General features: G+C 49.3%; 8 protein-coding genes across 8 annotated transcripts; 5 read left to right on the top strand and 3 right to left on the bottom strand.

The window, feature by feature from the left end:
- Nucleotides 1-1,107: 1,107 nt before the first annotated feature.
- Pdw03_7008 (Extracellular serine-threonine rich protein) lies at nucleotides 1,108-3,293 on the top strand (the record flags this gene model as incomplete). Its single annotated transcript, XM_014678840.2, has 4 exons — nucleotides 1,108-1,128; nucleotides 1,198-1,338; nucleotides 1,395-1,571; nucleotides 1,623-3,293. 4 exons carry the CDS (start codon nucleotides 1,108-1,110, stop codon nucleotides 3,291-3,293), a joined length of 2,010 nt encoding a protein of 669 aa, XP_014534326.2.
- A 3,962-nt stretch (nucleotides 3,294-7,255) lies between these two features.
- On the top strand, nucleotides 7,256-7,802 carry Pdw03_7007 (Hydrophobin, putative; the record flags this gene model as incomplete). Its single annotated transcript, XM_014678841.1, has 2 exons — nucleotides 7,256-7,693; nucleotides 7,746-7,802. 2 exons carry the CDS (start codon nucleotides 7,256-7,258, stop codon nucleotides 7,800-7,802), a joined length of 495 nt encoding a protein of 164 aa, XP_014534327.1.
- A 632-nt stretch (nucleotides 7,803-8,434) lies between these two features.
- Pdw03_7006 (uncharacterized protein) lies at nucleotides 8,435-9,190 on the bottom strand (the record flags this gene model as incomplete). The annotated part of the gene is made up of 1 exon (XM_014678842.1): nucleotides 8,435-9,190. One exon carries the CDS (start codon nucleotides 9,188-9,190, stop codon nucleotides 8,435-8,437), a length of 756 nt encoding a protein of 251 aa, XP_014534328.1.
- A 1,064-nt stretch (nucleotides 9,191-10,254) lies between these two features.
- On the bottom strand, nucleotides 10,255-11,431 carry Pdw03_7005 (2-nitropropane dioxygenase family oxidoreductase, putative; the record flags this gene model as incomplete). The annotated part of the gene is made up of 4 exons (XM_014678843.1): nucleotides 10,255-10,398; nucleotides 10,457-11,185; nucleotides 11,248-11,330; nucleotides 11,389-11,431. The coding sequence occupies 4 exons, from the start codon at nucleotides 11,429-11,431 to the stop codon at nucleotides 10,255-10,257; spliced, it is 999 nt and encodes a 332-aa protein (XP_014534329.1).
- Nucleotides 11,432-12,637: 1,206 nt separating this feature from the next.
- On the top strand, nucleotides 12,638-13,394 carry Pdw03_7004 (Succinate dehydrogenase cytochrome b560 subunit; the record flags this gene model as incomplete). The annotated part of the gene is made up of 3 exons (XM_014678844.1): nucleotides 12,638-12,677; nucleotides 12,736-12,823; nucleotides 12,956-13,394. The coding sequence occupies 3 exons, from the start codon at nucleotides 12,638-12,640 to the stop codon at nucleotides 13,392-13,394; spliced, it is 567 nt and encodes a 188-aa protein (XP_014534330.1).
- Nucleotides 13,395-16,858: 3,464 nt separating this feature from the next.
- Nucleotides 16,859-17,691, top strand: Pdw03_7003 (mitochondrial 54S ribosomal protein mL57; the record flags this gene model as incomplete). The annotated part of the gene is made up of 2 exons (XM_014678845.1): nucleotides 16,859-17,470; nucleotides 17,536-17,691. 2 exons carry the CDS (start codon nucleotides 16,859-16,861, stop codon nucleotides 17,689-17,691), a joined length of 768 nt encoding a protein of 255 aa, XP_014534331.1.
- Nucleotides 17,692-19,789: 2,098 nt separating this feature from the next.
- On the top strand, nucleotides 19,790-21,541 carry Pdw03_7002 (Clathrin adaptor, mu subunit; the record flags this gene model as incomplete). Its single annotated transcript, XM_066101518.1, has 6 exons — nucleotides 19,790-19,828; nucleotides 19,926-20,054; nucleotides 20,157-20,386; nucleotides 20,460-20,949; nucleotides 21,009-21,383; nucleotides 21,461-21,541. The coding sequence occupies 6 exons, from the start codon at nucleotides 19,790-19,792 to the stop codon at nucleotides 21,539-21,541; spliced, it is 1,344 nt and encodes a 447-aa protein (XP_065956601.1).
- A 773-nt stretch (nucleotides 21,542-22,314) lies between these two features.
- On the bottom strand, nucleotides 22,315-23,403 carry Pdw03_7001 (Small monomeric GTPase (Gtr1), putative; the record flags this gene model as incomplete). Its single annotated transcript, XM_014678849.1, has 2 exons — nucleotides 22,315-23,140; nucleotides 23,210-23,403. The coding sequence occupies 2 exons, from the start codon at nucleotides 23,401-23,403 to the stop codon at nucleotides 22,315-22,317; spliced, it is 1,020 nt and encodes a 339-aa protein (XP_014534335.1).
- Between the last annotated feature and the right edge of the window lie 307 nt (nucleotides 23,404-23,710).

Here is a 23,710-nt window from a genome sequence, read left to right as displayed (position 1 = left end):
ATGGCTTCGTTGCACCAACACCCGAGGACTCACTAATCGTGTGTCTACAACCTCAAGGGCCGTCGCAGTACTCAAATTTTGATTGAAATTATCTCACTTTTCCTTCAGATCAAATTCAGATCAGTTCTATGCTGAAAATACATACAGTTCACTTTCTGTGTGCTCTCCAATGCCTAGGCAAATGGCAGTATCGCCTCCAGAGATGGCATGGCAGCTAGTCTTCGCTATCCCGATTTTCACAGACTTTGCAACATCTTTCGAGTCAAGTGTCTTCCCCGAATGGGAGGATTTATCCTGATTATCCATGTTGCAAGCCTGTTTGCCATCATCACCCCATTGCGCAATCTCCACAGGTTGAGCGCCCAAACCAACTTCTAGATTTCCGATGCGGCATAATGAACAAGAGAAACCCAAACTGGGGGTTCCTTTTAACGTAGCTGTTTGGTGGAATGCGCGAGCAAGAATGGTCGTAGTTGGGTCTTCAGAGTTGTAGAATTCTTCCACTTGTTCTGACGCTTCGTGAATTACAGACACGAGCCAAACGATAGACTCCGGTTCCGATCCTGCGGTTCAACCAAAGGCCTGAAAGTGGAGATAGGAACACTTATGACAGGTTGATAATGTCCAGCAGCTTTCTGCCTGGGTGGATGTATAGACATGGTAACTATAGATGTTGCTACTGGCTATCAAGTCTTTCCCAGTGTCATTTAGGTAGCTCATGACTTGGAAAAGTCTCTCGAACCACCGTATCTCTTTCCAACCTGCTAGGTTATAGCTCCTTGCTTGATATCCCAGCCCTTGAAACTTTCCGGTGATTTTGAGCGAGCCCTATATCTCGGATACAGTTGCCGACTGTTCTAATTGGTCTTTCAGGGGTTCTAGCTCTGGAATGTTCCCCTTGCATTGGTTTCTTGAACTACAACGATGCAAACTCCCTAGCTTCCGTAAAGCCAGCTACTTCACGAGCAAGAGGTCTCATAATTGGATTGATCGGAAATTCCTGTATCGAAGTGGCTTACATTCTTTTTTTACTTCTTGATTTGTTGATAGTCAAGTTTGACTAGGGGGTGGTTAATCTATACATCTCATTTGAGGTTAAAAAGGGCCATGTCCTGGCATCTCGTGAAAGTTCGCCATCTAACAACCAGTCGACAAACTTCGCTAACATCGTCTCTCATTTTCGTTTTGTTTTTTTAGACCCACGCTCAATTAAAGCGTCATTCCCTCATTTTAGCATCTTTTTTAAAACTTACTGGCTTCGATACATTCTGGCCCATTATGAAGGGGATTGCTCTAATTTCACTTTTCAGTGCTGCACTAGCTCACCCGGCGGGCCTTGTATGTTCTTCTATCTCCACAACTTGGGGCAGACATCTGACTTTGAAAAATCTTAGTGGTGGGGTACCGACGTCTGCTATACAAGTCCAGACAATACCGACAATCAGTGCTCGGATGCTCAGCAGAAAGGCTTCGACTTGTCTGAGCTGGGCAACGGAGACAATTGGAGTTTGGAAGGCTTTCACTTCGTTGGCCTCGAGCCCAAGAATGGCTGTCAAGGATCAAGTTACGGGGTAGGTGATTGTTCTCCATGTCAAAGGCTCTCGGTTCTAACTTTTCGGAAGGGCACTTGTCTCGGTGGAAAGCTATCCAGTGATGATGACTGGACTATCAAGATTTCCGCCACTGACGCCCCATTCTCAATCCGCAACTTCCATCTTTCAACTTCTCGAAGCACCGACATCTTCATCATTTACGAAATGCCTGATGGCTCTTCTTGTCGTCATGTCGCGTCCAGCTCCTACAGGGGAACTGATATTGGCAACGATCAGTGCGGTGGTGCCATTTCAGTCGAGTTCACCCTTCCCCAAGAAAGCAAGTTCGGCGATTGTGATCTCGAGATTCATTCAATCGACTTTGACTGCTCTACTGGATCCAAGCCGCCAGCTCCCCCGGTCCTAGACCCCTCTCACTCTTATCTTGAGCCTACTCCGAGCTCGACTGTTTCCCTGCCCCCTTTCCATTTGCCATCGACTACGCCGAAGCCTCCGACGGTCAGCCACTCTTCCCACAAGATGACCACTTCCACGGTCTGGACTACTGAGGAGTACACTATCACCAAATGTCCACCCACCGTCACTAACTGCCCTGGTCATTCGACTGTGTTGGTTACCTCTACGTACCCATTGTCAACCACGGTCTGCCCCTCTACGCCTGTGGAGCCTGAAACAAGTAAGACATCGTCTTGGGTTGCGCACTCGGATCCGCCGAGCGTGACTGCTTCTCTGCACTCTTTCCATTTGCCTTCGACTACGCCGGATGCTCCTCCGACTATTCACTCGTCCCAGCAGATGACGACTTCCACGATCTGGACTACGGAGGAGTTCACCATCACCAACTGCCCACCAACTGTCACTAACTGCCCCGCTCATTCAACTGTTTTCGTGACCTCTACGTACCCATTGTCAACCACGGTCTGCCCCTCTAGGCCCGCGGAAACTGGTCCCAGCACAACCTCTACGCGTGATCTGAACTCGCACCCCCCGCTCACGAGTGCCATCAGCAACACGATCGCTACCGAGCCCAGCCCACCCACTGTTACAGCCCCTTGCCCGAACGTGGTCCCCAAATGTCTCAACACCTGGCTCTCCATTCCCAAGTGCGACTCCAACAGTGACACCGCATGCTTCTGCCCATCCACAGAGTTCACGGACAAAGTTAGCGGGTGCATTCGGGCCTGGAGCAGCTCCCAGAAGGAGGAAGATTCCGCCCTTGCTTTCTTCGCTGGCATTTGTGCCCCCTTTGTTCCGCAGAACCCGGCTATTGTAGACATCGCTACCACCTGCACCTCTTCGGCCCCCGTTTCTTGGACCACCCATGTCCCTCAATCCCCCAGCAACACCCATCCCTTTGTTGAGACAGTTGCTGTGGCTACTTCGGTCCCCCAGGCTCCTTGCACCACCATCAGCTGGGCCTCGCATACGGCTACCGTTCCGCTTGTAGAGTTTAGCACGGTTACCTGCGCCACCACAACCTCTGTGAATCTGGTTCCGGTTACTACCGCCAGTCCTCCTTCTCAGACCAGCCCCCATGCGCACGCGTCCTCCTCAACGTTGAAGACCAGCTACCAAACCCACTCTACCTCTGTTCTTACACCGACGGCCCCAAAGACCTCTGTGTCCGAGCCCACCGTTTCGAAGCCAACTGAAACTGTCGTTCTTGCCAACGGTGGGTCGAAACTATCCTTGTGCAGTATCTGGACTTTTGCCATTTCCCTTTTGGTCCTTCTCTTCTAATAGTCACTTTGTCCAATTTCTGAGGAAGTCAGCTCTGCGACCTTGTGGTTGATGGTGATTTGTTCCACTGCACGTAGTGAATGTAAGCCAATACGCGTTATGGCTCGATCTAGTTAAAATTTAATTTTTCTGACAATTCCTATGCACGATCTTTGTGCTCAAGATAATCGATTGAGATCGTCGGCCGACTCTCTCCTCCATCTAACCATAGTAAACAAACTAACAGGACCTCCACCAGACTGAGATTGCAGCAACACCATCAGAAAATATCGGTCAGACCATGTACCAAAACAACCAAATTTTTACTGAGCACGTTACGATTTCAGGAATCAAATCAGAAGCCTTGTGCGTGACCGACATAATTGCAATTGTAACTGTGGGTGCTGCACTAAATGCTCCGTCTGCTTCATCTGCTTCATCTGCTTCATCCCTGTGATAATCATGTTCGTCTCCGGCAGCACCTGTCCAAATGTCCCACCCAAGTCAGTCTCTTCGAGCATTTTTTCGCTTGAAGAAGGAGACCAGGTACTTTCGATCATGAGCTGGGCTACTCAAGAGCTTTTGCCAACTCTTACCCTGTGGCATAAGTTGACCTTGGCAGAGCGACTTTCGACACCTAAGACTCTCATATTGACCGACCTGAAAACGCCGACTGTAAATCCACATGCAGAAGGAAAGGCATGCATGGCAAATCATGTCGCGTTTAAAGCAGTGCTGGTCGCCACCGGTGCAACTACACTCAAGTCTGGCAGGTTATGCAGTGTGGGACTTGAATAGAGTAATCATTGATATCACCGGTCTGTGGCTGCTCTGGAAAGCACTAGATCCAAGAGATAGAACGGAAGATCCAAGCGCCACTCAGGATGTAGGAGTCGAAGTCTTCAGTAGCTGAGGATGAAACTAATGTTGCCTACAACAGTCATCCAATCCAGCACCCAGCCTACTTTTTTTTTAGCTTGAAAACACACTAATCTCGGGAATTAGGCTCACGACACACATACAGTGAGTCCTCTCAACGATTTATAATACCCGAGGCGTATGTCACGTTGGATTCAAGTGAGATCTAGTCGGACATCACCCTCTTTTAGCTCTTCGTCCGGTTCAAAGCTTATAGGGGAGACATGTTCTAGCGAGTGTCACCGGATCTTTGAAGGAAGATTCTTTAAAAGTATGAGCGAGGGGCCACATGCTTTCGTTCGATCGATCTGTAGAAAATTGCAGCAGACGGCGGGCACCCTAGCTCTGGTATCTAGTACCCCGATTATCCCTAGAATGGCGGCTTTGGACCCACGCCTGCGTTCAAATGCGTGTTTTGGGGATGTCTTCAAGATTTGGGAGGTTGCAATTCCTCACATTGATTTGAGAACTGATCATGCTAGATCGTGCTCCTACTGACACAGCCCAAATTTCGTAAGACATGGTTGAATGAGAACCGCATTTGCACGATGGCATAGCCGGCGCAGGTAGTGACGAAAGTAGTAGTATAAATTCTACGTGGATATCTTCCACTTGCGTACAACGCTGTAGACAGACGACCCGTGACTAGAATCATAGTTTACGTCCATGACGATCCTCCCATGTTGCTCTTTTTTTATTTGTGTACCGATACCAAAGTGGATCAAAAGTGGAAATAAAAAGGGATCTTTCATTGTAGCAATAAGCAGAGACCGTCTACGTCATGGCAGTATATTCTAAGATCGGAAGCTACGAATGTAATCCTACAGACTAGCAGGAGCGATCTAGCACCTAACTGATCCCTATGAACATGTACCTCCATAACGAAATGTACAGAGGAATTTATCGGATATGTGTACCTGTCCACCCGTGGATTACCTAGCTCTATCTACCCCTGTTATTTCAATCCCACTGGAACCAACGATCAGAGGATCTCCCGGGCTGATTAGGTCCCCATTAAATATATATGCCTTGTCAAAACTTGAACGACTGATCGATTGGAGAGAACCTATCTATTTGAAGGTGAGGGTTATCTCCAACAATTCTCCGATTCAATCAAATAGGCGTGAAAGGCTTTAAGAAGAGGAATACTTCGGTTGGTCACCCAGGGACCACCCATAAGCCCTCAGTCGTGGGCACCCCGCGGGGTGCTGCCCGTGCCGAGAACGGCCACAGCCGCGAAAGAGCGGCAATTGGAACGAACTGCGCCAAGACGGGCGCCGATGGAAACTCAAGTCTGTACCAACCTGCATCGATTTCACATGGAGGACGAGCAGCCAACCGGTGAAGACGTCGAATCAATCAGAATGAGTTGTCTACTAGGGGGCACCCAATCCACGTGTAGTGGACACCTGCACTGGACACTGTTTTCCAATACACCCCCACACGACTGCGTACTTTGGGGTAGATATATATCTCCACCATTCTCCACCCCCAACTGGCGAATGCCCACCGCCACTTGAGTGCGAAGGAGCATGAACAGGAGATCTCGACCCAGGATGTCTTCAAGAAACAGGGAGAATTATTCCATAGCTACAGAGGAGGGTGTGGGATACTTATTGCGTCAAAACGACTCGAACAGCTGGTTTTACCATCATTTCCCGTTGGTGTACCGCTCACTACTTTTTGGACCGATCCTCAAAGACCAAACAACTCCCGGGACATTGACTAACAGCTATCGGTCTACAATGATGTACTATCTCATGGCGCTTGGGCGGTGCAGAATACCATCCGGCGTCAGTTTGCAAAAAAAATCTCCATGGGACTACATCTGGTTCATCGGTGAGATGTTTAACCATTCATTTGCAAGATGTCATGAAACTATCAGCTAGCCAGATTCTCGCCATTCACAAGATCATCGAAAACCTGATGCAAAACTGCGATCGGAGGCTACATTGAGAAGCCGGATGCACAGGTAATGCGGACGGTGTGCATCTGAGATCAAAGGGGGAAAGATGGCTTGGACTAGAGGTTGAGGGATGGGGACACTATGCAGAACCGTAAATCATGTAAGAACCCCGATTTAGGGCTTGGGAGAAGAGGGAAAGCTGGGTGATACCTTTAACGCGATTTTTCTCAGAAAGCGAGATCCCCAATCGGAGACTTCACGGGGTCGCTTGTAATTGGCATTTCAACCTACGGTGCTTAATTCCTCGCAACTTGGAGAAAAAAAAAACAAAACAAAACATCAAACGGTGAAGGGATTATCCTAGATCTCCTTGCGTAGCATTAGGAGGTGCAATCCCTTGCAGGTGACCCCATACGGAGAACTCGACCTAGAGGAAGAATCCTAGGCATTTAGTAGAGTCCAGCGCCTACCATGCTTAGCGTATGCGTGACATGCCTTAGCTCCCGGGGCACCGAAAAATTAAAAGGGCCATTGAAGGGAGTAAAGCCCCTGTGTTGGGAAATGGAAGTCTCCAGCGACACCCTTGGAGACCCACTTGAGGAGCTTCAGCTTACGGTGTGTGTGTGTGTGTGTGTGTGTGTGTGTGTGTAGAGGTCTACAGGCTATGAATGTTGATTCAGTTGTCAAGTGAATAGCTGAATTGATTTGACCTCCTGTTTTCATCCAACGTCACAGACGAATTGGGGGCCTCGGGTCTCTACCAGACGAGCGCGAGGATAAGGGAATGCTAGGGCAGGTTCGAGTCGCATGAAGTGAGTACCTCGCAGTAGATCCATACCAGGGAGCATCCACCGAAGTACCCTGGTTGGTTTACAAGCCTTGCAGAGTGGAGCGATCTGCCTCTCCCTTCCCTTCCCAGTTACATTCCGGGGAGATGCTGGAGATGAGCGAGGAAGCAAAACAATTTGGCCCTGGAAGATGGAGTCTGGACAACTCACAGACCGCCAGTCCAAATCTATAAAGATGAGGAGGTTCTTCGCCTGGGCTAGATTTTTCTTCTTCATCCACAGCAAACACTCTCTTTCAAGCTTTCCTTCTCTATTCATTCAAATCTTCTAATCTCTCCGAGTCTTCTCTCGTTCAAATCCAAACCATCACAATGCAGTTCTCTCTCTCCGCCATTGTCCTCGGCCTCGCCGCCACTGCCTACGCTCTTCCCCCTGCCGTCCCTGCCGCCGGTGGTGCTGGTAGCGGTAACGGTGTCGGCAACAAGGGCAACACTGACGTTCGCTTCTCTGTCCCCGACAACATGACCGTCAAGCAGGCGCAGGCCAAGTGCGGTGACCAGGCTCAGCTCTCTTGCTGCAACAAGGCTGTCTACGCTGGTGACACCACCGACATCAACTCTGGTATCCTTGGAGGTACCCTCAGCAACCTCATCGGTTCTGGTTCCGGTGCCTCTGGCCTTGGTCTCTTCGACCAGTGCTCCAAGCTGGATCTCCAGATCCCTGTTCTCATTGGTATCCCCATTCAGGACCTCATCAACCAGAAGTGCAAGCAGAACATTGCTTGTTGCCAGAATTCTCCTTCTAGCGCCGTGAGTCCTCAATTGATAAGTTACGATTTAATGACACTAACATCTTTTACAGAGCTCCGACCTCGTCGGTCTTGGCCTTCCCTGCGTTGCCCTTGGCTCCATCCTCTAAGCGTCTCACGTCGACTTCTCGCACCAGACAAGCAGCTATGGTCATCCTGGCAGCTCTCTGGACTCTGGCGCAGAATTCGTCATCAGCGGACACGGGAGGTTGTTAGTTGTCTCGGGCTGGGAAGAAGGATTTGGCTTCTAGATTAGCTTCATGTCTTGTTCATTCCAAACCTGCTGTATCTAGACTGCATCGTATGGTAGCACTCGGAGAAAGAAGATCTTTTCTTGATTTCTGACTGACTGTCAGCTTGAAGAGCTGTTGTCTCTGCCTCGTAGTCTGAACCGTTCACCAACGGTTGTTCCTCATTCGTCTCCTTTACTTAATTACAATCGCTTGCACTCCCGCCGTAGCCTGGGAAGCTGGCAATGAAAAAAAAACTGTTTCTTCCATGCTACTTTCTTCTGTGTACCTGAAGTTCGATATCTCTTAACTGGGCGACTCATATGCCATCAGCGCTCGGTCGTGACCTTTTGTTAATTATGCTTCACCTACTATTTTTTACATGTAGAACCCACCTCTGACAAGTCCTCGTTTACTTCCATTCAACGAAATCTAAACGTTCAATTTGGACAGCACTCAAATGAGGCAAACTATTTATACATGAACCACCTGGCACTCCAATTGACAAGCTTCTACCCCAGTCTTCCAAACCCGACACCCAACACACCAATCCTCTTCTCATGCGCCTCCACCCACTTCTCACTCTTCTTATCCATCAACCCGTCCTCCTCCGTCATCTCAGATAAATCCAACCACTTCGGCGACGGTTGACCGCGCGACGTGTTGATTGAAATCGACGAGCGCGGGATATTCAACCCACAATGCTTCTTCAGCAAAGCCGCAAGTGACTTCGTAAACTTCTTCTCAGACACACATTTCTCGGGGGGTAAAACGCCCGTCTGGGCCATTCTCGCCGGCGACACACCCGAAACACCCTTCCCCGAACAAGTCCCCTCATCCTCCACTTGGTCCATCCTTTCCTCCCGTCCAATCTCCACGGGCGCCTGCAACACCCTCCTCGGCGCCTCAATAGGCGACCGACAATCCAATGTCAAAATCGGATATGCGGGTCTGGTCTGGGCGCCGGTCGCGCGATTTGTTGGGTGGGTGGGGGTAGCATTACCATCGAACAAGATCCGCATGTGTGCATGATCGGGCCTGATCTGCATACGGTTCGCCGGTGACTCGCATGGTTGCACTGGCTCGTGGAAGGAGTGCTGGACCATGGTTGAGGTGGAATCCACGCTTGCGCGAGTCGAGGATGTTTTGGAGGCTGTTTGGATTAGATCGTTGGCGTCTTCGTCGTGCAGCTTGGTGCTTGTGGTGGAGGGTCTTCTGGAGAGGCGGTGCTTGCGCATGCAACGTGACAGAGTGGATGTGAAGCCCATTTTTGAATTTTCAGGTTGGGTCTGTGTGAGGATCCACGAAGGTGGTGGAGGATCTGGGCACGGGGAAGGAGTGGAGATGTAAACTTGGGTGGTTTGAAGTTGAAGCCGGTTCTGAACACTTGCTATAGCTAGTCGAGTGATGGGGGTTATGATATAGGAATTGAATACCCCTCTTCCGGAGGAGGAGGGAAACGATAGGAACTAAAACTCAACTGCATTCAATTCCGGGCTGGAGATACGTATGACGAGGTATGTCGCTATCTACATCTTCACGGGGTAATGCTGGTTTGTAGCGCGGTGCAACGAAACGGTATTTGGTCTATTTGCTCGATTTGGATGGCGGATGCCTCGATCACAGCTACATTTTACCTCGAGACCCGCTCATCGTCATTATCAAAACTCCAAAATGCTTTGTTCATAGCATAAAAAGCATCCCCGCGCAAGTGAGTGGTAAGGGTTGCCCGTGAGAGGCCAATCAGGGTGGATGAAATCCTGCACAAAGGCCACGATGCAGGAGGCACAATCGAGAAAACGAAGCTGCAACTGAAACAGAACCAATCGTCTGGACCGGAAACGTAGCTTCTTTTCAAGAATTCCCCAGATGATCAACTGCACGCAAGGATATCTCCACTCTATTTTCAACTTCGCATGAATAGGACTCGGGCTTTGAAGAATCTCATTCTTTCTTTTCTGGTTCCAGTGACGGATGAAGTGCGCTTGGAAAAGGAATCCGTCATTGCATTGGGATCATTATTGTAGGAGGTTGGAGCTGAAGGAATGTCCCAGTGTTCGAAAATTTGCGTGCAGATCCTTGATCCTATATCACGGACCCTCGCTCGGGAATGCTTGTTATTGATCGTTGACCAACCTCCCTTGAGAGAGTGGTAGCTCTCGTTCTAGCTCCGGAATTGAAGATAGACAAAAGCTTGGAAGTGTTAGTCAAAATGGAAACATCCAAAGGTAGATTACTAAAAAAAAAAAAGTTCCAAAATCCCAACCAGCTGATTTGATTGGATCTTTCTTCACACTAGGAGGTTAACGACACATCTGTGACATAAAGCCATTCAAAGCTTGCTAGAGGGAGCATCGCTAAACAATGATCTGGTGCGGGTCATCGCCTCGAGGGCCTCTTTCTCAATGCGGGTGAGCAGGACTTCGCAAGTCGGGATGTCGTGAATCAAGCCGATAACCTGACCAGCAGTCCACACCTGTATGACAAAAGTCTCAGCCAACCCACGGATAAACCCAATTTTGGAAGGAACTTACGCCGAAATCAACGTCACCATTAATGAAGACCTGACGACCCCGCTGGCCGCTGACATAGGGTTGGATCTCACTGAACTCGCCGCTCGGACTCTCCTTCTCTACCTTCAATGCATCCCGAGCCACCTTATTAGCGAACAGACGGGAGGTATTCTTCCACCGGCGCAGCACAAGTGCAGTATCAGTCTCCTGTGCCGCGACAATAGCCTCCTTGACCTTCTGATGGATCGGGGCTTCAACCGTGCTCATAAATCGAGTGCCCATATTGATCCCCTCAGCGCCGAGCGCCAGGGCAGCAGCAAGGCCATTGCCATCGGCGAATCCACCAGAGGCGATGAACGGAACGTCGAGTTCTTGACGCGCACGGCTCAAAAGGATAAAGTTGGTGATATCGTGCTCACCGACGTGGCCGGCACACTCGAAGCCGTCGATGGAAAGGAAGTCTACACCGAGCTTGACGGCGGACTTGGCGTGGCGGATTGTCGTACACTTGTGCAGAATGATGATGCCAGCCTTCTTCAGCTGGGTGATGACAGGGCCTGGGTTGTTACCGGCGGTCTCGACGATTTTGATTCCTTCGTCGATAATGACTTGGGCATAGGCGGCGTAGTCAGGGGGAACAATGGCGGGGAGGAGGGTCAGATTCACACCGAAGGGGTATCTGGTCATGGTGCGACATCTGCGGATTTCTTTGCGGAGGTCTTCGGGGGTTGGTTGCGTCAGGGCAGTGAGCTAGATTCCGGTGTTAGACACTGTATTGGATCAGGGCCTTTATTAAAGAGCATACGACGTACAAGTCCCAGTCCGCCTGCGTTGCTAACAGCCGAGGCCAGCTCAGCGTATCCAACCCATTGCATACCACCCTGCACGACGGGCACTAGATTTATGATCAGCAGCTGGTAGTTTTGAGGGGGAATAGCTGATTCATCGCCCACCTCGAATACCGAGCTTCCGCGTCAAAGCTGTGTTGAAAGGCATCTTCCAAGATTGTTAGGTCGGAGAATCTAATCTGATGGTTGTGGAGTCAGTATCTTTCAAGTAAACAACAACGTGTAAGCTGAACAAGGACCAGCAATACTAACGTAAGGATGATCGCTTAGTTGTTTGCTTCTCAAAACAAAGACTCAAAGAGATGTTCAAGTCTTTGAACATCAAGAAGACCAGATATTATAAACCGATGTCACAGCCGCGGACCTATTGTGGAGAAGGTCCGAGGTGCCGAGGTTACATCTGGGCACCAGGGTTGGGTCCAATTTCTGGATTACTGAGGCGCCGACGATATGTCACGAGCCCTGGAGCCCTTTACTCTGCTTGTGCATACGTAAAACGTTAGCTAGCAGACAAAATCAAATGCCTAGATCTATTCTGTAACGAAAAAGATATCTCATTGATGTTGTTGGCCGCTCGACATGTGACAAGAACCCTAGACTTGATTTGCCCTTTCTCCAATCTTGAGGTTGCCAGCTGACAGGATTCTACCGGGAGGAGGAAGTAGGATAAAAAGACCATGTGCTTTGAATATCCATCATGGATTGTTAATCATTTCTATCGTTGTAGGCTGCACAACTCGAGTGAGCATCACAACTGTGCAAAAACACGAATGCCTCTCAGCAGGATGCGTCTCCGTGGCCTTGCAGCAGTTGGAGAGAGCCTTTAGAACCCAAAATCCCCGCACTGTGTCGAGAGAAAACCTGGCAAATCTACAAACATCAAGTGATGTGATACATCTAGCATGTATCCCTGAATATGAAACCCCTTCCCCTCATTGGTAGAGTGGAACGGGCGATTAACGACGGGACTCTCCTTCTGAGAGCCTCTAGATCCCTCGGCGTCCACGACAGAAAGCCGCAGTCATTGAGGGAAAGCTAGACACGACGACATCATCCCAGCAAAAACCAGTAGACGACGTGAGCGGAGACTCTTGAGGAAGAGAAAGAAAGGAGAACTGCGGGCCGAAAGAAAATGGGAAAACAGGCGAGCTGATCACATGACTATCATAGCGCAGGAAGAATAATACTCCGGCTGGTAATCGACCCGATTTGATTGGAGGATGCTGAATACCGGGTGCCAGTCCCGTGACTAAACACTCCCATACCCGAGGTCGTCCGTTGATTCCGATCGTTCGCGAGCCACTTGGGATTTCTTATCCTGATCAAACAGAACAATCTCAACTCCGCAATCACAATGTTCTCTCAGAAGGTTGTTCAACAGTCGATGCGACGGCGTATGTGTACCCCCAATGCCCACCTTGTCCGAATTTGCGATCTAACTTACCCGGACAGTTGCCGTCCAGCAGCCGTTCGCTATGCGGTCATCTATGATGGGTGCTTCCCCTGTCGCTGTTGCCCTTGGCAAGAACATTCAGACAAGGTCAGTTACCCAGCGCTAAAAGGACAAGTTTCAATTGTTTCGCCCGCCCTCGAATGAAGCGCCCCTCCCGAAATCCTACGTCATGCACAATCGCGAGAAGTTTAAACTAACCAGAGAATCGTTGGTCTATAGACACCAAGTCACATCGGCCCCAAACACCGAGGATCCCAGCCAGATTCTTGTTAAGCAGCGTCTTCAGCGCCCTGTCGCCCCTCACCTTTCCATCTACAAGCCCCAGATCGGCTGGATCGGCAGTTCTCTGCACCGTATCACTGGTGTCGCTCTCTCCGGCTCCTTGTACCTTTGGGCTACTGCCTACCTCGTCTCCCCAGCTCTCGGTTGGCACCTCGAATCGGCCTCCATGGTCGCCGCCATGGGTGCTCTCCCTCTCGTGGCTAAGGTCCTCCTCAAGACTACCCTGGCCCTCCCTTTCACCTACCACGCCATGAACGGCATCCGCCACTTGATGTGGGATCTGGGCCGTGGTCTCACCAACCCTGTGATTATTAAGACTGGCTGGACTGTTATTGGCCTCAGCATTGCCAGTGCTGTTGGTCTCGCTTTGATTTAAAATGTTTCCGTACCTCATACCTCCGAATTTCCCTTTGTGTTAGTAAAGTGACTTTTTCTCAAATATACACGAATCTGGTCAAATGGCGCAAGCTCAAAAGGCGCCGATTCTTTTTCTTTTTCTTCAGCTATTTTCTTTTCCATCGCAAGTTGGGTTTGCATTGGACTGGACTACTTGCATGGGTTGAATCGAAAATTACGTTGAATGTGGATTTTTGAAACTCTGGATACTCACGTACCGTCTAGACTTTCTGGCCTACCTTCATTATTTGTGAACATTCGGCATATACATAGGAAAGTCTAGAAGAAACTAGACAAGCCGTTTTTACTGTCTACACTTTTATCTGTAATACCGACCCGACAAGGGAGGGGGGATAAATAACCAAAAAAAAACATACAAAACGACTACTCAGCTGATGATTAAAAGCAATGTCACAACGCCGCACAGGTGGTCGACTAGTATTGCCATTGCAATCGGTCTCACTTGATATAGTTCCATTGAACTACTTGCTCGACGATGAATATATGAATGGGAAAAGCAGCTCGAGGATACGCATCCATCACTCGCAATCCTTGTTCACTCTCATGGTTCACTCTCCCACATTATTCCTTCAAGTTGCCTCAGGGTCCGACCTTCCTCATGGACTTCCCCATTTTTCCGCCCACAGTTGATATTGTATTGACAATGATACACATCGCACTGTGATATCCTAGTCGCCTATCAATGCACATCCTTGTCGTAAAGACCGTAGTTGAAATGCCTCTGGGCATGATCTACAGAATAAGTCAGCAGTTGCTCGTGTACCTCTTTTGACTTTACCCATGTCGATCAAGGGGCAGCATAAAACAACACTCACCTATTTGTCCCGTGTCGCCTCAACGCCAAACAGAGAAAAATCAATCCACTGCCATTCAAGCAGGACTAGGGGGAGGGTTGGGTGGGAATGGTCGTGGTGAGGGAGGGTCTTGCACCGAGTGATCACAGACTGGAATGGATCCCGCGAAGGTGTAGCATGTCTGGGCTAGTGATGAAGGGGTGGCCTGGAAGCCATAGGAAAAAGTAGCGTTGCAAGCCATTTTTAAAAATTTGAAAGACACGAAACGAAAGTGGGTATAGTGGAATGGAGCGAACGCTTCGGTTTTGGTATAGAAAAGGAAGTGTAGATATTCAACGAAAGACAAATTGCAAAAGACAGCGAACTCTGGTGTTTCCAAGGATGAAGACTAGAAACCCGAACAGGTTAATCTCCTCTATTTAAATCATTCCAGAACCCAAGACTAGCTGGGGTCGTAGGTCGCGCCATCCAGACAAGTCGTACACCGCTATCCTGTCGAGCTTCCCAATCAAGGATCACGACAAGAAGCCGTTTGGAGATATCCTAATTCCCGTTGCTATCCGTGGACCTTGGGGATAGCTTCTATCCGTGAAGATCGACATCTCGGTAGAGTCTGCAAGGGCCCGCCTGAAGACTTGATGTATAAACCGTTAGACAGTGCCCGTAGAAAGTCACACCCGAACTGTCGTGATCATTGTGTATCTATATCCTTTGTTTCTTTTCCCCGGAAGCCAGCATCGACCGGGAATTAGGTGCAGATCCACTTGAAGAAACCGATCATCCTTCCCTTAAAGGCAAATAGTATAAGGTCCGCAAAAGACGGGTATAGATCCTTCAGCCCCGGACCAAGTGCCCCCAAAGAAGGCTGCAGGCGTGTTTCACCAGCGGTCTGAGCATTCGGTTTCTTGCAGCCTCTTGATGGATCCTGTTTCAGTGGGTTTGCTCCAGATGATTTGCGGTAGTCTAATTATCCGATGTTAATTAACAAGTAATGTTTGGGTTGAACAGCCTTTCTAATATATTCAAAAGTATATATAAAATCGAGGCCATCAAACATCAACGAGTTTGTGCTCTTGTGTCATTCAATATTATGATCTTTCGAAAACGATCAAAGATCCTCTGCCATTTCACATGTCCTATTGCTATTGTCTAGAGCTCCCAGCTCCCACAATACCCATTGTGGGTTGCGAATTTGCTTGGTCATGAGAAGAATGTAGATGCAAATCGTAGAGGCTTCTAACGACCATAAGAGGCAAGATGAGAAAAAGGAAGCCTACCTATCGAGCACGGCTAAATAAGACCGAATTCCAATACACGTGGATCACGTTTTGCCCCCCGGTACATGACAGTCAGTCTCTTGCCTAATCCAGGGGACAGGTATACGCAGAGACAGCAGGGCTGTTATCCTGCAGTCCAGAGAGGCATGGGTCGTTCGAGCCAACCACTTGTGCTTCAGCCGAGTTTTCCAGCTGCATATATCCGCAACCCAGCAGGCTCAACAATACTGCTCCGTGCTTCCGATGGCTATGAGCTATGGCCTCTGCATACCCGGCAGCTTTTGCGGAACGGCTGTGTTCCGAGAAGACTGCCGAAGCTTCTCTTGAATGGGTCTCGATCGTCTGGAACCCTTCTTGGTGGGGGGTTTTTTTTATTTTCGACTCTCCGCTGTTTCTCCGTAGCGGCTAGAGACCTATGTCCCTGATATTTGGGCCGCGCTCAGGGTCTGTTGCGCCGTCACTTATATCGCCCGTCAGCCAGTCATATAACTGGATGATGTTACCTGACATGTCCATTGAGCCTATAGCCTAGAAGTTAAGAGAGCACAAGTGTCCTGTTGGATCATATAATGGCGATGTCTTCCAGAGAAGGATGTTGCTGGACAAAGTAGTGGGGAGATCTGCGAGACCTCTTGCACCTAGTCGAGCCCCCAGTTTTCGATGATAGGGAGCATGCAGAAAGCATGAGTCAAAGCTTCTAGCATTCGGAGCTGGGGCAATTACATATCGTGTCATAGCGGACCCTACCCAAGTTGAATGGAGACCTATGTGTGCTTGATTTGGGCACGCAAACCACGGTATGGTGTATATTCAAGCGTCTTTTATAGACATTATAGCCTGACCACTGAGATATAATCCATATCGCAGGGCTTCTAGGGTTCTTAGTTAATATGAGTTATGTGCCGTTTTGATCGTGCACGTATTGAGGCATGGCAGAGTCGGATGTTTTTGTACGTTCCACCTCCAATTTCCATGGCTGTGCTGGCCTGTGGTAGGTTCCCACGGCCGGAGTCAGCAGTAGTCGCTTCAGATCCGATGCACAGGTCAAGCTTTCGAGCATAAGATACCACGCAGCGGTGAAGGTCCCGGTTGCCTCCGGCTTCCAAGGTTGTTTAACTGCATATCAAACCGCCGAGATGACAATCAAAGAGATCTGAGTCCACCAAAAAAAGTTCCTGCGAGGATTATACCCAAGAAAAACAAACAAAAGTGTGGTCAACAGTTCACCTAAACCTCACGGGTCTTGTGTATCTATGTACTGGGGGACATTCGCGGCAGAACCACACCGCCCAGGCCGAATTCTTTGCTTTCCGTTCGATCAACTCCGAGTTAACACGCAGACCACCGACCCCATGGCTTTAAATCTTTCTTCTCGAGCGGCCAGGACCGCCTGCGCTGCATCCAAATTTGCCGCTCGCCCAATTGCGGGAGTCATCCCATCCCGCACCTTCGCGACCTCTACTCCAGAAGAGTCCAATCAACAAGAAAAGCCCCGATGGTCCTACACTCCCGCGGCGGCAAAGGCCCCATTCAGTCTGCACCTTGACTCCAAGCGCCCGACATTCCACGTCAATGCCGACCCGCAACTGCTCGACCGATTCTACATTCGCTTGTTCGGCAATGGCGGCGACAAACTCCTCTCCGATGAGACCAAGTGGTTGGCAGTGACACATAAGAGTTTCGACCAAGGACGTCGCGGATTCAACGATCGATTGGCCTTCTTGGGAAAGCGCATTGTGCAGCTGCAAGCATCGCTAGCTTTGGCGCAGGACGCTCCATACGCAGGCGCCGCGCCGGCAGCGAACAAGGACGAGTTTGGTCGCGTGCCGTTCAGCCACCCGGCTCTGGATGGATTGAACAACCTCTCTGGTGAAACTAAGAAGATTCTCACCGAGCGGTCGAAGCTCGCTGAGCTTGGAAACAAGTACGAGTTGCAGAAGGTTCTCCGATGGAGTCCCAGAAAGGTATGTCTCGATCCTGGTCCTTCTTTGTGCTCTTGGTCACCGGCTAACGAATGTCTTTACTGCAGCCTAACGACCTCCGTGCATCCGGCATTGAGCTCGTTCTCGCGCATACAATGTACGCTATTGTCGGCGCCGTTTCGTTAGAGAAGGGAGGAGTCGTTGCCACCAAGGTGGCTCGTGAGCGGATACTTGAACCCCTGGGACTCAAGTCGGTCTCGTAAGGGTCTGAGACTTGGGGAATTGGTCTCCTTTGGAGCATTTTCAGGGCGTTATCTTGTTTGATATTTCCATCTGTCGTAGGTTGACTGGGGAGTAAACACCTCAATCGGGGAACCTCTACGATTGTACATGTACTTTTAAACAGACTTTTTTTTTATTTTACACAGTTGTTCTTGAAATCAGCTATGCCTCTATAGTCTTACTTTTGGATTAAGAACGAATCATTCCGATTTACTCGTCAACGACATCGGAGTCATCTTCATAGTACCCACCGCATCGAGTGTGATCTACACTTCTCGCTTTTGAAAGGTCGATCTGCCAAACAGTGTCCATCTACTCGCAACGGACCAACCGGTTCCTACTGCTCACCAAACTTGAAGCTAGATTTTCCCGAACCTCTTCTAAATCTACATGTTCTAGCCAGCTACTGTACCAGTCCAGAAAATCGACAATGGAGTCGAATTTTGGCTTTTTCCCGTTAACTGTTATGGAGTTGTCTATAATCATCGCATGAGAAAACGACCACTCGCCATGTCCAGCCCTTGTGGCTCTGGTCAGAGTCTTCCTCGTCCCGACGAGAGTAGAGATACATGCTATGCCATGCATCATGCCCGCCTATTTTATACTGAACACCAATCCCGGTTTGGAAGTCAACTCACACTTCCAAGTCATCATGCGCATCGGCCCCCACAAAGAATTCTCCGCAAAGATTATTGTGATGCGAATCTCTCCTCGGATCTTCTTGCAATTTGGAAATGTCAGAGGTCTGTTTCAAGCACCCTCCTAGTAGATTGAAAGGGGCCATGCCCGCATAGCGAAAGTCCAGATCCACGACCTCACTGGCGCACTTGAGAAAGAGAGCCAGATCGTGGCAAAGCGGGACTTCAAATTCGTTGTCCTCTTCGGTTCGAAAGGCCACTTCATTACACACGGTTTGAACGGTGTCCAAAAACATCTGGCGCCACTCGTGTGTCCACAAGGTTGGCGGGCTGACATTATCCATATGCTCGTGGTATAGCGACTTCACATCAGATCATTAGATGACACTTCCCTCCTCGCAAGATTGACAGCTAATTTCTGGTGAAGCGGTAGCATTCTGAGGATTCGTACACTTGTATGTCAGATCAGACAACCAGATGCACATCTCCTTCAATTTCTCCTCTTCGGTGGAGAAACTCATAGATTCAACTTGAAGAAATTGCCGATAGGAGGCCTCCATCTTGGTGCGGAATTGTTCCACCGCTAGGCGCATATTTTTGTCCACGTCGGCGGATGACTGTGTAGTGCTCTCCGTCATCTAGTTTTACACATGTGCGGAGTAGAGGAAGGGGACCAACCCTGGAGATAGTGGAGCAGAGTAAGAAAAGCGATGTCCCATGAGGTGAAATGGGGAAAAGGCGTCACGGTTTCCGGCAGTCGTACTGTTACATCCCTGACCACCTTTTTATGCAGGCAATTACCACTGAGAATTCCACTGGCAAGTTCAAAGATTTTAATGAAGCAACTATCGCATGACAGTTGACAGCAAGTTCTGATGTTTTTCCAGATGCAAAATTTTTTTTTAAAAAAAAAATTCAATTGAAGTTGTAGAAATGTACGGTTCCTCTGACGCCGCCCGAGTAACAGAGAAAGTACTCGGCCAGCTCTTATGGAACCCTCAAAAAAGATCGTAGTCTCCGCGCCTCTGTATCGCAAGGTAGTAATTAAAAAAACCACAGCACTCCGACAGAATGCCGGAGTAGTTGTAGAAAATCACAAGGACTTTGTACTGCCTTGAACTGTCTATTGGGAGCGTTGAAGAAAGAAGAAAATTGAAAGTGCGCGATGAGCTTTTATGTGTGATCAATCACGCTAGTCCGCTTTTAGGTTGGTGTCTATCTCCGGTCTGGGACATGCGGGCATCACCATCATCCATTGATCTGCTCCTTTCATTTCTCACCACATTTGCTGCTAATTTTTTTTTTGTTCTTACTGCTTGTATTGACAATGCTGCAGTAGGCGCATAAATTGGCTTTGTTTTTCTTTGGCTTTCGGACCCCCACCTTAAGAGACCAGATCATCAACACTCTCCCGTCACCTACTTACCCCCAGTGACACGTCATGGCGTCGGCACTTTTCTTCCTCGACCTCAAGGGCAAGGTAAACTATTCAAAATTATGCAAACAAAGACGATGCGACTCTTGGCTGGGGAAATCGCCAATGTTTTCAGGGTCAAGCCCCCGCTGACCATCTATAGACCCTTCTGGCCCGCAATTATCGCGGAGATATTCCCATGTCCGCAGTCGAGAAATTCCCCATCCTCCTCAGTGATGCCGAAGAAGAAAGCTCAGCAGTGCCTCCCTGCTTCTCGCACGAGGGAATCAATGTGCGTAACGCCGAGTCTGGGCATTTGGCCTCAACCACACTCACTCCTGAGTGTCTCCTTTTGTGCGCTCTCACCTACTGACGCAGGAGTGTTTTTGTTTAGTACCTTTATATCCGCCATAGCAACCTCTATATCCTTGCTTTGACCAAGCGAAACACAAATGCTACCGAAATTCTACTCTTCCTCCACAAGCTGGTGGAGGTCTTCACCGAATATTTCAAGGTACTGGAGGAGGAGAGTATCCGGGATAACTTCGTCGTCATTTACGAATTGCTGGATGAAATGATGGATTTTGGGTACCCGCAGACGACAGAGAGCAAAATTCTACAAGAGTAAGCAGCTGGGTCTGGATGTTGCCGCTGGGGTGGTGAAACAACATAACTGACGGGTCTATGCCATGACCAGATACATCACCCAAGAGTCACACAAGCTGGATGTCCAAGCACGACCACCCATCGCCGTCACAAATGCTGTCTCCTGGCGTAGCGAGGGGATACGCTACCGCAAAAACGAAGTCTTCCTCGACGTGGTCGAGTCCCTCAATCTACTGGTCTCGGCAAATGGAAACGTCCTGCGGTCTGAGATTCTGGGCGCTGTCAAGATGAAGTGTTATCTGAGTGGTATGCCAGAGTTGCGATTGGGCTTGAACGACAAAGCCATGTTCGAGACCACGGGTCGTGCTACACGAGGCAAATCGGTCGAGATGGAGGACGTGAAGTTCCATCAGTGTGTCCGACTCTCGCGCTTCGAGAATGATCGCACAATCAGTTTCATCCCTCCGGATGGTGAGTTCGAGCTCATGAGCTACCGACTGAACACACAAGTGAAGCCGTTGATCTGGGTGGAATGCATGGTTGAATCGCACTCGGGATCCCGAATTGAATATATGCTCAAGGTAAAAAATTCCCAATTAGCATAGCAAAACATCAACCCCTAACCTCGATTTCACACCAGGCCAAAGCCCAATTTAAACGCCGCAGCACCGCAAACAACGTCGAGATTCTCGTCCCCGTCCCCGAAGACGCAGACTCCCCACGCTTCCGCACAAACATCGGAACCGTGCACTATGCCCCCGAGAAGTCGGCCATCATCTGGAAGATTAAGCAATTCGGCGGTGGTAAGGAATTCCTCATGCGCGCAGAGCTGGGTCTACCTTCCGTCAAGGGCGACGACGAGCGCGGCGGTGGTATGACCGGTGGATTCGGAGGCAGTATGGGTGGAGCCGGAGGTGTAGGCAAGGCGAAACGTCCCATCAACGTCAAGTTCGAGATCCCCTATTTTACGACCAGTGGTATCCAAGTGCGATATCTGAAGATCACCGAACCAAAGGTAAGTCTTTTCCACTAGTGGACCTATCCCCTAGGTTTTCTTATCTCTTGAGTTCATCGCTAACAATCACCCCACAGCTGCAATACCCCTCTCTCCCTTGGGTGCGATACATTACACAGTCGGGCGACATTTCCATGCGCATGCCAGATATCCAATGAAAAAAAAAAAATTCGAGTTCTCTGGATGACCGATTTTGTACAGCTCCCCGTTCCTCCCATATCCCCTTCTTGCCCTCGTTATCTTTTTTTTGCTCCCCCTTTTTTCGTCCTGTTGAGGCCGGCCGGTCCGATAAATAATCAAATCTCTCCCATGTTCTTACTTTCTCTTCTGCCTTTGGCCGCTTTTGCACCGGATGCGAGGAAATATAGACGGTTCGGATGAATCTCATGACACTACAGTATTCTGTTCTAAGTAAATGCGATGGGTTTCAAAGTCTTGCTGTTGGGTTCTGGCAGCAACTCGGCATCTATGCGATAAACGAAAGGGAAATTGAGAATCCGTGAAGAAATCCTTAGTACGTGTGCTCTTTTGGGCAGAAGAGTTTAGCACTTGATTACTTGCGTCGTACATAATTTCCAAGATGAAATTGAAACTGCCATCGGACCCTCCAAGGAAACTTGGGGTTCATGAAAAAAAAAACTCGAACGCAATAGCTTGTAAAATACCTCGGTAGTGTTTCATGATATTTTCTAGAAAGCAAAAAAGTACAAGGAAATCCCACAGGGTATCTCAATTCTCAGAAAGTTGAAAAAGAAGAGAAGAATCAAACCAAGGAAATCCATTAATCTCCATAACGCCATCATTCAGCGCCAGCTGTATTTTGTCATTAAAGTCTCAGAAATAACGAGAACAAGAAAAACAAAGGGGTTGGGGAAAGACACCATCCCTAGCTATACAAAGCCAGACCTAATGTCACATCAACCACCAATTTTTACGCGGGATACCCATTCGTCCCATTCGCATGATCCTCTGCTATTTCCGGCGGAGGAAGAGGGAACCCATCACCACCACCGCTGCCGGCGGCTGCTTTCGAGAATCCCTCGCGGGCAAGCATGGTGTTGAGCACGGCGCAGTTATACGAAGCCTCACCGGGAGGCACAACGAGGAAGATGTAGGTGTTATCCGTGAAGCGGCCGAGGAAGATATTGAACTGGGGTGTTTTGGTGTGCATGACGACAAAGCCAGCGGAAGCCGGTGTGGTGAGTGTGTTTCTTGCGGCGCAGTGCTTGAACGCTTTCATGATATTCGAGAGACGCTCGTGGCGGTCGTAGATAGGATTGAGCTCGCCGACCTCGGAGGTCACGGAGGTTACGGTGAGGAAAGTGGAACGCTCAAAGAGAATGACTTCTTCGGCGTTGATTTTCTTCGCAAAGGCAGTTAGGAAGCGCTCGATAACGATTAAGTTCGGGATGAGCTTGTGCACGATTCCGGCCCAGGCTTTGTAGAGCGATTGGTCCCAAATACTGCTGGCAAAGGTGTCAACGCGGAAATCGCCGGATCGACTGCGGATTGCGGCGGAGCGCTCGTCGTAGATGCGTTGGCGGTGCTCGGCTTGGATTAGATCCATTTTGTGCACGAGGCAGAAAACGTAGGCGTTTGGGCTGAATTCGCGCAGAGCCTCGATGATGGCGTGATAGGTGTCTAGATCGCGCTCGACCTCCCGTGACTCGATGTCAAATACGTAGATCAGAACGGCGACGTCTGAGAAGATGTTGCCGCGCTGCGAGGCTAGATAGGTTTCCATGAAGGCATCTTGTCTGAGATGAAAACCCTCGGTGTTAGTGGTATGGCTCCCCCAGATTGATAGCCGAGTATGCATCACTCACCCTCCGCAATCCCACAGGTTCAATGTGAGATTGCCCATGAACTTGACGTGGCTATGCTCTACATCAATTGTAGCGCCTAGGCGTCGGACATCCTTTGCGACATAGTTGCTGAAGATGATTGAGCGCATGGAAGACTTCCCCGATCCACTCTTACCCATCAAGAGGACCTTTCTCTTCTTCTTCCGAGCATCCATCGTGTCAGATTGTTCTTGGGGTTGCCGTTGAGCTCAATGCCCCGCTCTTGCGGGAGCAACTCGGGTCGATCTGGAGGGCAACTCAGTGCCTTCACAGGGTCATTCAGATGCAATGGTATTAGCTTCCGGTTAAGAGTCCAGCAGTAGCATGATTTTGCCGTGAAAATGGGATTGAGGGCGAGATGACATAAGACAAGAAGGAAAGGTGACGAGCTCCAGCCTTCCAATGCGGAGACGCAAAAATATTGTCCCGAAGCACGTGACTCTATAGTTACCTTGTTGGAGATGGGATTAGTCGCATAAGATA

Source organism: Penicillium digitatum, chromosome 2 (genome assembly GCF_016767815.1).
Source record: "Penicillium digitatum chromosome 2, complete sequence".
Taxonomy (NCBI): Eukaryota; Fungi; Ascomycota; class Eurotiomycetes; order Eurotiales; family Aspergillaceae; genus Penicillium; species Penicillium digitatum.
This window is presented reverse-complemented; position numbering and strand designations above follow the sequence as displayed.